This window comes from Cucumis melo, chromosome 10 (assembly GCF_025177605.1).
Source record: "Cucumis melo cultivar AY chromosome 10, USDA_Cmelo_AY_1.0, whole genome shotgun sequence".
Classification (NCBI taxonomy): domain Eukaryota; kingdom Viridiplantae; phylum Streptophyta; class Magnoliopsida; order Cucurbitales; family Cucurbitaceae; genus Cucumis; species Cucumis melo.
The window spans coordinates 25,977,011-25,990,507 of NC_066866.1; the positions used below are offsets into that span (position 1 = coordinate 25,977,011).

Consider the following 13,497-nt stretch of genomic DNA (forward strand, 5'->3'; position numbering starts at 1 on the left):
TGTCTAATTCAGATTTGTAAATTTTTTAAAATTCTAAATATTGGAACAAAAGATGACAATTGTCTGTCATTACATTGGTAATAATAAAACAAACAATTATATATGTTTTCAATTTTCTTTCAATATATATCTATATGTATTGGATCAACCATGAACATAAGAATTTAATAATAAAATAAATAGAAATAGATTTTTACTATAATTAGTTCTCAAATGAAAAATACAATTATTAGTCGGAAATTCTAAATTAACTTTCGAAATCAAACACAATCATTGAAAATCAATTGTAAATATATGAAATCACTATTAAAGTTTGGTATGGTTTAAAAATCAATTGTATCTAAATCTCTTTTTCTAAAATAAATATCCCAACTATCACTTCTACAAGGAACTATAATTTATTTACCATATTTAAGAATCATAGTGTAGTTGACTGAGCTCCACGTTAGTACTATTTTAGTTTTTTCTTTTTTTTGCAGGTTAGTTTGGGAAAGATTGCAACCTCTTGTATGTAGAATGCTGATGAGAAGAGGCATAGAAAATAAAAAAAAAATAAAAAAAATAAAAAAGAAGAAGAAAGAAAAAATACCAATAGAGACATATATTAATTAATAAAATAGAAAAGAAATGATTACACATTAATGCGTCAATGGGAGAGGCAGAAAGCTGAGGTTTCCAAGTTTAATTAAAATAATGACTCCAGATCGCCAACACATACACATACCTTCTTAAATAATATGTTCTTATTTTTGACTTCATTTATTTAATTTAAAAGGAAAAAAAAAAAAAAAAAACAATTATGAAATAATTTATTTTTGTGGACTGTGGACGGCACGGTCACCCAAATTGTGGTCTTCATTCCATTCCCTCTCCTGCCCAGCCCTGCCCCTGGATCTGCCCGAATCATTCTTCTCCCTCTCCCATCTGTATCTCGCTTTAAACTAAAAATTTAATAACAAACTTCAACAACAACAATAATTACCTACCACTTCCTTCTTCTTCCTCTCCAAAAGAAACCTTCATTATCTCTATCTTTCTACATGTATATGTGTATTTGTGTATATGTGTATATATGTACATTACGGAGTGAACTGTTGTTTTGCTGCGTTGTTAATCATTTAGTTTCCGTTAGAAAATGAATGATGATGATATGATCAAGAACCCAATCTAGTCATTCTATTTTTGTGTAAATCCTTCTATGTTGTATTTGAAGCAGCCTAGCGTCTTTGTTGGGGTTGATTTAAGGTGTCGGCAGTTGTGAATTCGTGGTTTCTCGGTTCTGGTTGTATATGACTATTATTTGATTAGATTTGATTTCATATCATATCATTTTTCCTTCCTTCTTCTTTCTTTCTTTCTTTCTTTCTTTCTTTTTTTTTTCTCTTCAATTCAATTCAATACAATTAAATTGTGTGATTTGCATGCCCTTCTCCTAGATTCCCTGAGCCTGGGCCTGTGGTGCAAGGCTCGGGGATCTGTAAAATGGCTTCCTCAGAGACCGATCCCTTCTCCTCTTCTAATCCAACCGCATCCTCTGAGAATAACTCATTCTCAACATTTCCTCTCCCATCATCAGAACATGATGCATACTCCAACTCTGCCGCATCTTCTGATGACCTCCGTTCTGCCTCTCCTTTTTGTATGCACAAGTTCAGGCTTTACGAGACTCGATCGGTAACTGCACTTTCTTTTGAGTTGTATCTTTACATACCCATTTCCCCATATTCATCATACTGGTCACTCGTACTCTTTTTTTCTTTACCCTCTTACTCTTCATCTTTCCTTGGTTTTGCTTTTAATCAGTAACTTTACAATGTGCTTTATGTTTTTGTCATGCTAATTCATACTGTTGCCATTACAGCCTATAGCTTTCGTACATATTTCTTTTGTTTGCTGTTCTGTAACTTATAGCTACCTAGGTATTCACACATTTCCTAAATATATTACTATGAGCTTAAAAGTTTTGACAGAATTTTCTTCTGTAGCAACGTTTCTATGCTTTTGGTCATCAACTTGCTATGATTCTGTTATTTATGTGATAACTGATATTGTCTGATTGAGACAATTTGATTGTGGTGGCATTAGTTGATGAATTCCGATATTTATTATTTTTCTTCCTTCCCTCTAAATAGATTCTTTGATTGTGGTGGCATTAGTTGATGAATTCCGATCTTTATTATTTTTCTTCCTTCCCTCTAAACAGATTCTTTCTTCTGTTGAAATCTTTGTTTAGCAAAGGTTGAAGAAACGTTATGTTGGTGATGAATGTCACTTCTTGATGTAGTGTGGTTGTCTAACTGTATTTATGTATTTGTGGGAGTATTCCCATTTATGCTTATTTCCTTGGTTCTAGAAATTTTACATGGTAGGAAGGAACAAGAATAGAACATATTGGAGGGTGCTCAAAATTGATCGGATGGATTTGTCCGAGCTAAACATACGTGAAGATTCTGCTGTATATACAGAAACTGAATGTTCTGATCTGCTGAGACGGATACACGAGGGTAATAAATCTACTGGTGGACTGAAGTTCGTGTCCACTTGCTATGGTATTGTTGGTAAGCCAAATCTTATCTTATCTGTAAGGTTCTAATTTTGCTATAACAATGTGATATTTTTATTGCAATATCATTGTTTCTTTCTTTTTGTTCTAGGATTCATTAAATTTCTAGGACCCTATTACATGCTGCTTATTACAAAGAGATGTCAAATTGGTACAATATGTGGTCATCCTATATATGGTGTTTCCAGAAGTGAGATGATTCCACTTTCAAATGCTGCTGTTTTGTCCAGAATAGCCATTTCAAAGACTGAGAACAGGTTCTTAGTTAATTTCATTCGTTGGTGTTTATTTCTAAGTGGTATAGTAGGAAGGAACAGCAACTGTTATTCATAGCGATTTCTTTGGCTCTTCTTATTCTTGTAATTCTTGGTGTTCCTTGGTGTTTATTTCTAAGTGTACAGTAGAAAGAGCAAAAAAAATTAATATATCCAGAAACAAAAACAATATATTAAATAGCTCCAAGATATAAGAATTGGAAGCTCAAAATAATAAATACAGCCTCTCCCATTTGTTCTAATAAGATCACTTTGGAATCCCAATAGCCATGGTCAGATCTACGCGCAAATGAAGGGGTTGCGTTTTTATCCCCTGTTTTTCATTCTCCTCTAGACTATGTTTAATCTCTTCATTCTAAGAAAAAAAGTCTGCCCATCCCTGCCCTTCCTAAACAATACTCTCAGAAGGATTTTGTGCCCATTTTCACAAGGATAATGAGGTAAGTTTGGATGTTTTAGAAGAAAAATTTGTTCTTGTTAAATTCTAGCGTTGGCATAAAAAATGTCAATGATCAATTCCTCAAGCTCTCGTCCATCTCAAGTCTTAACTAGAACTTTCATCTCCTTTCCAGATTCAAAGGTTAAGTTGATTAAGGAAGTGCCAAAATTTTCTTCTCCTGAAGTTTCTTAGCCTTAAGAAGACCCAGATGATAATTCCTAGTGTAATTAGATGAACATGATATTTTGGCCGTAAACTTAGTGTTGGAAGAAGTCAATTCTGATGAAGCTTTTGGGGAAGATTTTACAGCATTATTCCAAAGTTCAGCGAAGGATAAACCAGGTTAAAGGTTGTGTTTGAAGTTCTCCCAGATATCCCCCCGATCAAATCCCTCCAAGTTGTTTCTTTTGGAACATAAATGGAACTTTTCATTGATATAATGAAAAGAGAAAAAAAATCTCAAGATACAATATGTCCATACTAGAAGGCAATAGAGGTGGTGGTTGACGCTTCTTGGCTAAGGAAGTTTCAGGGTTGCTGCCACGTTCCAGCTTAGGTCCTCAAATGGTGGAGATAGTATCCCAATCTTCTAAGGATTTTGGTCGAAAAAGAAAGAAGTTTAATAACTCCTCGATGGTGTTGCTTAAGGAAGATAGGAAGAGGATGGAGCAGCCTGAAATGAAAGTGATTTAGGGGATTGAGGATGCAGATAAGGAAGGCTTGGATGCAAGAGAGGAGATAGTCTTTGCGTTTAAGTGTGAAACAACAGCGATCATTAAGAAATCGAAGGCTTCAGTTGCTTCAGGCACAGCTGCTGCCGTCGCCAGAATCGTCGTTGGAGCCACCGATTTTTTTGCTGCCGTCATTGCCTATGTTGTCCAAGCCGCTGTTGAGCGTTATCTTCAGTCCTTGCATATCCGTCCAATTCTAGTGCTGCTACAACCGTTTGATAGAAACCCTAGTCGACACATACACCTTGAAATCGAGATTAGCGAGTCATCCACCTACCACAGAGGTAAATTCCCTGCCGCAGCAACCAGGTCTTCCTTATCACGAATCCCCTAGTTATGAACATCAAGGTTTGGTTGGTTTATCCTCAGTAATGGTACAACAATAGTTAGCTAATCTTCAAACAAGTTTTTAGCAACAAATCTTTGCTCTTCGGGAAGCCCTAGGCACTTCCACAAACCTAACTTCCAATACATTGAATTCTGACATTCTTTCCGGGCTACCAATGTATCTAGAGAATCTAATAACCTCTTTCCCTACTTTAGCTCTTGAGGCAGCCCTAGGTGCTTCCACAAACCTAACTTCCAGTACATTGAATTCTGACATTCTTTCTGGTCTACCGATGTATCTAGAGAATCCAATAACCTCTTTTCCTACTTTAACTACTGTAAACTATTTGTCTGCCTCTATGGGAAATTTAGGAGAAAAGTTGAATGGTTAGAATTATTTGTTCAGGTCTCAGTCTATTAAAATGATCCTTGAGGGGCATTAAAAGTTTGGGTATCTAACTAGTGAGATGCCAAGATCTAGACGAGGAGATCCTTAAGTGCGCATTTGAAAAGGAGAAGAGTTCTGAGGTGTGTCTAGAGGAAGACAAAGTCAGTGCTATGTACATCAGGATTGTATCTGCTATTGATTCTACGCTTTCAGTGCTAAATTATTTGGTTTTGATAGTGACAAGAAAAATGGGAAATAAACCTCGATGTGTGAACATTGCAAGAAACCCTGATATATGAAAGAACAATGCTAGAAGTTACAGTGCGCATTTGAAAAGGAGAAGAGTTCTGAGGTGTGTCTAGAGGAAGACAAAGTCAGTGCTATGTACATCAGGATTGTATCTGCTATTGATTCTACGCTTTCAGTGCTAAATTATTTGGTTTTGATAGTGACAAGAAAAATGGGAAATAAACCTCGATGTGTGAACATTGCAAGAAACCCTGATATATGAAAGAACAATGCTAGAAGTTACATGGTGGACCACCAAATTGCAAAAGATGTCCTCCAAATGACAAGCCCAACCCTGGTCGGGCTCTTGTGAATGAATCAGCGAGTGCTCCCGAATCACAACCTCAGGTAAAATGTCAAAGTGAACCTGGTGTCTCTTCCCCTGGGGTCGTTGTTCAATTAGGTACCCCTCTATCCTTACGTCTCCTCAGCATAAATGGTAAGAAACCATGGATACTTGATTCAGGAGCTATAGATCATTTGATTGGATTCTATCATATCTTTCGAGTGCTGGTAATGCAAAGATTTGGATTGCAAATGGGTCCTTTACTTCGTTTGTGGGCAAGGGTCATATCTCTCCCTTTGATGGTTTAACTTTACAAAATGTGTTGCATGTACCTAAAATATCTTGCAATTTACTATCTATTAGTAAGATAACTAGAGATCTGAATTGTCGATTTGCCTTCTCACCAGATAATGTTTTCTTTCAGGAATTGAGCTTGGGGAAGACGATTGGCATTGCCCGACACAATAGGGGACTCTATCTCCTTGACGATGACGCTCCCTCTAGGAATTGTTATAGGACTAGTTTGTTGTCTTCTTGTTTTTCAACTTCAAAAAAAAAGATTGTATGTTGTGGAGTTTTTGCCTTGGTCACCAAAATTTCCAATATACGAAATATTTATTTTCTCATTTATTAATAATGTTGATGTCTTTTCTCTGTCTTGTGGTGTGTGCATTCGTGCAAAACAACATAGGGCCACCTTTCCATCCCAACTTTACAAACCTTCTCAGCCTTTCATCCTTATTCTTAGTGATGTTTGGGGTCTCTCGAGAATTACCATCTCTTTAGGGAAACGATGTTTGTGACCTTTATTGATGATCATAGCCATCTCACATGGGTTTTTTCTCCTCACTGATAAATCTAAGGCTTTATCAATATTTCAACAATTTTACACTACATTGAAACTCGATTCAGCACCAAAATTGCTATTCTTCGTCGTGATAATGATCGTGAGTTTCTCAATAATACCCTTCATGACTTCTTGTCTTCTAAAGGCATTGTTCACCGAAGCTCGTGTGCCTATATCCGGCAACAAAATAAGGTAGCTGAAAGAAAAAATGGTCACATCCTCGAGGTTGCACTGTCTCTCATGCTCTTTACTTCACTTCCATTGTACTTATGGGGGGATGCAGTTCTCACCTCAACTCATCTTATTAATCGAATGCATTCCCTTGTCCTCCAACTTCAAACCACCTCTTGAATGCTTCAAGGAGTCGTATTCTACCACACGACTTATCTCTGAAGTCACTCTCCGAGTTTTTGAGTACATTGCCTTTATCCAAAGTCGTGGCCCTAACCCAAACTAAGTTTACCCCTCGTGCTCAGAAATGTGTCTTTGTTAGGTATCTCCTTCACCAGGGAGGTTATAAATGCTTCCACCCTTCTTCCGGAAAATACTTCATCTTCACGGATGTAACTGAGTTTGAAATCAAGGACTTGGGAAGTTTGAGATATTTTTTAGGATTGGAGGTAGCATATGTTGATGGTATAGAATGAGATTAGGCCGCTGCACACCTCTGTTATCAATTCTTTGCTGTCTCTTGCTGGTTCTTGGATTCCTGGAAGATTTTCTGGACTCTGATGCGAATCTTGGTTTTCTTGCAGTATTTGCTGCTGATTTTTAGGTCTCTGATGAGCTTCTTGCTGCAGATTTTGTACATTTTCGGCTGGTTGATTCCCCGCCAATGCCTCTTGATGAGTTCTTAGTTGATTTTGAACCATTTGTCCCACATACAAGGCCAGCTTCTCGATTTTGCTGCAGCTCTGCCATGGAAGTTTGCACAGGATTCATGTTATCCATGATGGCTTTCGCAGTAGTTTGTCCACATTGCCTAATCTTCAGCTGGTGGTTTGAGAAGAGGTGGTGAAGGATGCTTCTGCATCATTGGGTGCAAGTGAAGGAAGATTTGAGAGTTTACTGAGCCCTTTACTCGTCATGATGTCCCCAATTGGTGAAGGCTAAAGAGTCTCGGTGAAATCTTGGAAGAATTTTGGAGCAGAAGTTTTATTAATTGTGAATGATGAGAGAAAATGAAAACATTGATCCCTTTAGATAGACCCAAAGGGAAAGGGAGGTTACATACCTAAACTACCTAACTAGATAACTAAACCTAACCTCCTTTAAATAGACCCAAAGACGAAGGGTTTTGTCACACCTGTTAAATCTAAAATATTTGAAGGTGAATATAAATGGTCAAATTCAAGAAATATCCAAAATACCCTTGATAACCCTACATCACATAGGACTTCCTAAACCAACTTACTTCGATACCATCTTGAATTTGTAGGGAGTAATATAATTTTTCTATTGAATACGTGCAATTTAGGTCTTCTTATATAGGAGAAATACCTCCTAGAAATATAGAAAGAAAAAAATATAATAAATGATAAATATTTTGAAAATTGTCATTGTTGTTGCACTTCGGTCTTCCAATACGCAATACGTTTAGATCTAGCAGCTGGTACGGCAAAGGTAAAACAGGAATGGCAAGATAGATCCGCTGAGAAAATAAAAGCTGCAAAACAAGAAAAGGTTAGTATATGACTGAGTCGCGAAACACGCTCTCTTTAAGACGTTTCACGGCTCTGCTTTGAATTGTGCAAATAGATTGTTGCCCCGTCGTCCCCCCGGATAAAACAGCCTCACTTGTCAGTTGATCTTGCACAGAAATCAAACTGGTAATCTATAAATCACTCAAAAGTTCGACAAACACACACACAGCTCGGGAGACTTGAACAGAAAGTGAATGAGGAGAAGATTGTTTTTAGATGTATATATAGTGTGGGAAGGATCAGCCAATTGTTGCTAGATTCAATGCAAAGGCTAAATAAATATTGAGCAATAATTTTGGAAATTTCTAAAGGAATGTGGATTCAAAAGTTCTTGAACGAGCTAAGGATAAAACTCAAAGTTCAATCAAATTACTTTGTGAAAGTCAAGCAACAAGCAACATAGTGAAGAATCCTATACACCATGACAACGAAACAATATCGAGATAGATCGACATTTCATATGTGAGAAGGTTGACAAGAACTTAGTGGAATTAAACTATATTCCATCTTGCCATCAAATTGCCGAATTATTACCAAAGCTTTATCGAGAAGAAATTTTGATGAATTTGATTCCAAGCTTGGATTATATTCTATATACAACCTAGCCAAGGGGGATTGTCGAGTTGTGTAAGTTCATTTATATCTTTTAATTATTTTTAGATGTCCTTTCCTTTTCTAATGAATTCCTTAGTTAGAATTTGGCTTTGTTTTATACTTACCCATTATTGGGTCCTGTCCAAAAATAAGAGAACATATATAATTTCTCCAAAAATCTATTTAGATTTTTCATTTTCTATATTGTATTTTGAGCATTAGTCTCTTTTCACCACTTCAATGAAAAGAGTTGTTTCCGTTTCAAAAAGAATCCTTTGTCTTATATGGATTTTTGATGTAGGAAACTTAATGGTGGGCTTACTGTAAGCATTAAAACTTAATTATCTGTTATTTATTTTTCGTTTGTTTGGTGATGTTAGATACAAGAAGCTCCTATGCTCGGTGGATCTCACGAAGGACTTCTTCTTTAGCTACTCATACCAAGTTATGCGTAGTCTACAAAAGAATATCTGTGATAATGAAACAGGTCACGCTCTTTATGAAACCATGTTTGTGTGGAATGAATTTTTGACTCGTGGAATCCGAAACCACTTGCATAATACCATTTGGACAGTTGCTTTGGTCTATGGCTTTTTCAAGCAGGTGAGGAATTGGTGCTTCCTGGATAGCCTTCTGATACCGTTGGAATCAAATAGTTTAGTGTGTGGACTTGAAAAACCTTGCCTCTATTCAATTGATGAATTATTTTTTTTATTCAATTCTTATTTTTTAATTCATTTTTTAAAATTTCATTCTTTCTTTTATGAAATCTTGTTCTATAATTAACCAAGAAAGGAGTTGGGAATTTGTTAATATTTGATTGATCTGGTAGCGTATTATTGAAGTGGAAGGTGATTGTTCAATAAGACTCACTGGTAGGGAAGATAACATTGTTATTTATTGTTTGGTAAATGGTGCCATCACTGCACTTTAAATGTTCGTAGCGCATTTTATTTGAAGAATATGCTTGTTAGTTTCATTTTCCGTTGAGTCTCATTTTATTTTACAAAGGATCCACTCTTTCTTGCTTATAGGGTACAGTATCTCTAGATGGGAGAGATTTCAAGTTGACCTTAATTGCTAGACGTTCTCGTCATTATGCTGGCACAAGGTATGTCCTTTCAGCTTCTAACCTCAAGTCTCTACACTCCTTGTTTGATTTTTAACTGTTTGAAAAGGAAACAAGAACTTTCACCGATGAAATGAAAAGATACTAATGCTCAAAGTACATAAATCTCGAAGGAAGAAAAGAAAAGAATGCCAAGATAACATCGATAAAAGGAGAATAAAAAACCAAAATAATACATAAAATAGGAATAAAAGAGCAACCAAAATATTACCGGCCCAAAGAAGAAGACAGAGGTGTTCAGGCATGCCGAAATAGCATTAAATGCGCTGGAGAATGAAGAGTCACCTTTAATGGGCTTTGTCAAACCCATTAAAGCCATCTTTCCGGATGTGTCATGGGCCCCACAATTTTTATTCTTCTTTTAGAAATCCGGTAGTTGAAGAGTCGGAAAGAGGGAAGGAGACCAAAACGGCGCCCTTAGTAAATATAACGAGTGATTATGAGATTAGCTCAGGAAATAATGCTGCCAACTCATCGCAATCTTTGCAGAAACGCAACGGTCTCCTCAAACGCTCTTTGTCAGCTGTTGTCGCCCAGTTTTCACCGGAAGTTGGGACTTCAAACAGATTCTGTCATATCAAAGGAAAGAGAAAACGCAAACTCCCCAAAGTTCTTCCTAAAACACTTTATTTGGAAATAGGCTTCTTTTAATAACGCCTAGATTGCCCTTTCAAAATCTGAATCATTTGGAGCATGCTCTCTCAAGGCTTCAAATTCGGTTCCGGAACGGAAACTACATCTCATGCCCTCATTTTCTGAAGAAAATCAGGATCTCTTGGAAGTTTGCAGCTCCAAAGCTCAAGCATCTGTTCGTCTTAACGGGTTAGTCACTGTTTCCCCTGCTCCTTAGTTTTTCAATTACTTGAGTTTCGTGGACCTTAATACAAAAGTCACTTTATTACGAGGTTCTCGTTGCCACTCTGCTGGTACTGTAAAGAAGAAGGCAAATGTTGAGATAGGTTTTCCTTTCAGTGTTAGTAGCAAAGAATCAACAGGTTTGAAGAGTCCTTATGATCATAAGGCTGATGCGAAAGTAGAGGGAGTGGATTTGAATATTCTGTTTGAAGCACATTGAGTTGTGCCCCATTAATTGATGCCCCTTGGTCCTCCCCTCTAAAATCATCAGATTTTCCGATAGATCTGGTGGCTATAGTCAAAGATTGTGGTATAGTTCTGGTCTAAGCAGGCTGTCCCGTCACTGCATTTTAGTTATTTTCACCAAAGAAGGTAGTTTCCTAGAATACAAGGGGCCTGAAAGATCCCCCCAAACGTATAGCCCTCAAGAAATTCCTTATAAACCTTAATCTGGATGTGGTCATGATACAGAAGTCTAAAATGGAAAGTTCTAATGCTGTTTTTATAAAATCATTATGGAGCTCCAAAGAAATTGGCTGGGACTTTGTGGAATCTGTAGGATTTTCTGGGGGAATTCTTAGTATGTGGGACAGGAGCAAGATTTTGGTGGTTGAAACCATTAAAGGGCGGTTTTCTTTCAATTAAATGCTCCATGATTTTCAAAAAGAGTTGCTGGATTACAAATATGTATGGTCCTTGCGGTTACAGAGAGAAGATTCCTTTGGTTAGAGCTTCTCTTTCAGACTGTTTTGTTGAGGCTTGGTGATTTTAATGTTACTTGTTGGGCCCATGAACGTTTTCCTTTAAGCAGAAACATAAGAGGAATGAGCTTATTTAATAATATCATTGATTCAGCAAACATCATGGAAATTTCACTTCAAAATGGTAGATACACCTGGGCTAGAGAGGGTGGCACAAGTCATCAAAGGTTTCCTGAATAGTCCTAATGGTTATGGGTTGGCCGCCTTCATTTTGGATGAACAGTTGAGAAGTTAAAGCAGCAGTTAAAGCAGCATGCATCTTTTCAGGCTTCTCTTAAACAGAAAGAAGACGGTTTGTTGAAGGATTTGGAAACTTGTGGCTCAATTGCAGAATTGGTTGGTTTAAATTATGATGATGATGGAACACCACCTTTTGGTATTAATTTCCTCAATTTCTTTCTCTCTCTACTGCCTTTCTCTCTCTCAAGAAATTACAGTAAATCTTCTAACAAAATTCTCATATCATTCCTCCTAAATTCTATTAGTATTTATACTAATCTTGCCAGTCTCTAACTAACTCACACGTGAGGAATATGTGATGTGTTACTACAACTAATATAACAAACTAATGTAACAAACTTCAGCTGATATAACTACTGATATAACTAACTTTTCCTTTTGCCGTAAACAAATCTAATTAAGGGTCTAACATTACTCTCCCCCCTTTCAGATTCACCTTGTCCTCAAGGTGAAGAGTAGGATACAAACGATGCATTTCCTCGTATGACTCCCAAGTTGCCTCATGTAATGGCAATCCTTCTCACTTGGTTAGAACTTCCCACTGTTCAGCCTTGTTTTGCCGATACTCCAGGGCTTCTTCAAGGACCCATTTCCATTCAAACTTCTCAGTAATATGCTGAATAGTGGGCTGTGCATTTTCATGTGGCCCGATTAATTTCTTGAGCTGCGACACATAGAATACTGGATGAATGCTAGTAGTGCGCGGTAACTCAAGTTTATAGGCAACAGATCCAACTTTCTCCAAAATTTTGTAGGGACCAAAAAATTTGGGAGAAAGTTTCTCGTTTCGTTTTCTCCGCAGGGTGAGTTGCCTATAAGGACGAATCTTTAGAAATACATAATCTCCCACACAATATTCTACATGTCTTCTTTTCCGATCCGCATAATTTTTCATCTGCTCTTGTGGTAGACGTAAATGGTCTCGCAGAGCACTTAAAACCTCATCCCTCTCCTGTAGCATTTCCTCAACTGTCGAATTTTTTGATTGTGTATTGCCATAGGATAGCAAGGTAGGTGGCTTTCTGCCGTAAACAACCTGAAAAGGGGACATCCCAATGGCTCGTTGAAATGTAGTGTTATACTAGTACTCGGTCCAAGGAAGCCATTTTACCCACTCTTTTGGTTTTTCATTGCAAAAACACCTGAGATAGGTTTCAACTCCCCTGTTGACTACTTCTGTTTGCCCATCAGTCCGAGGGTGGTAAGCCGTACTTTTGTTTAATTTTGTTCCAGATAATCGAAACAGTTCTTGCCAAAAATGACTTAGAAAAACTTTATCCCTATCTGATACAATGGACAAAGGAAACCCGTGCAACCTCACAACTTCTCTTATAAACAATTTGGCCACAACTTTTGCTGTAAAGGGATGTTTAAGAGGTAAGAAGTGACCGTACTTGCTCAATCTGTCCACCACTACCAAAATTACTTCAAACCCATTAGTCTTTGGCAGTCCTTCCACAAAGTCCATGGATATGTCATTCCAAATGGCTTGTGGAATCTCCAAGGGTACTAATAATCCAGTAGGGGACAATGCTAATGATTTGTTTCTTTGGCATACCAAACATTCCTCACAATGCTTCTTAATATCTGCTTTCATTCCTTCCCAATATAAGTCACTAGATATACTCTTATAGGTTCGTAATAACCCTGAGTGCCCTCTAACAACAGAGTTATGGTAGGTATCTAAAATTATGGGAATTAATGAGGAGGTTTTAGTGATCACCAACCTATTCTTATACTTCAGAACATCATTTTGGAGTGAATATTTGTTGTTCTATTGATCTTCCAACTCTCTTAATTCAGCCATTAACTTCTGGAATTTGGGATCCTGATGTACTTCCTTCTTGATTATTTCCAAATCCATTGTCACCGGCACAGACAAGCCTTTTAATTCTACCTCAGCTGGTATTCGAGAAAGGGCGTCTGCAGCTCGATTTTCTTCACCTGGCTTGTATATTACTCCAAAGGAGTACTCCAAAAGTTTTGCTGTCCAGTTTTTGTATTGAGGTTGTATAACCCTCTGTTCCAATAAGAATTTCAGAGACTTTTAATCAGTTTTCACCTTGAATTT

The 13,497-nt window shown here is 37.2% G+C and overlaps 1 protein-coding gene across 8 annotated transcripts in view; it reads left to right on the plus strand.

The window, feature by feature from the left end:
• Positions 1-914: 914 nt before the first annotated feature.
• LOC103499357 (phosphoinositide phosphatase SAC4) overlaps positions 915-13,497 on the plus strand; it is a 62,110-nt gene continuing 49,527 nt past the window's right edge. For 2 of the 8 annotated variants that reach the window (XM_017047089.2, XM_051090842.1), the window contains exons 1-5: positions 925-1,674; positions 2,354-2,558; positions 2,655-2,820; positions 8,822-9,044; positions 9,476-9,552. In XM_017047089.2, the coding sequence (XP_016902578.2) occupies positions 1,483-1,674; positions 2,354-2,558; positions 2,655-2,820; positions 8,822-9,044; positions 9,476-9,552 (863 nt within the window). In that variant the 5' untranslated portion in view covers positions 925-1,482. Of the gene's footprint in view, positions 1,675-2,353; positions 2,559-2,654; positions 2,821-8,821; positions 9,045-9,475; positions 9,553-13,497 lie in introns of all 8 variants that reach the window. The other 6 variants (XM_051090847.1, XM_051090843.1, XM_051090845.1 and 3 more) reach the window with 5 other exon arrangements.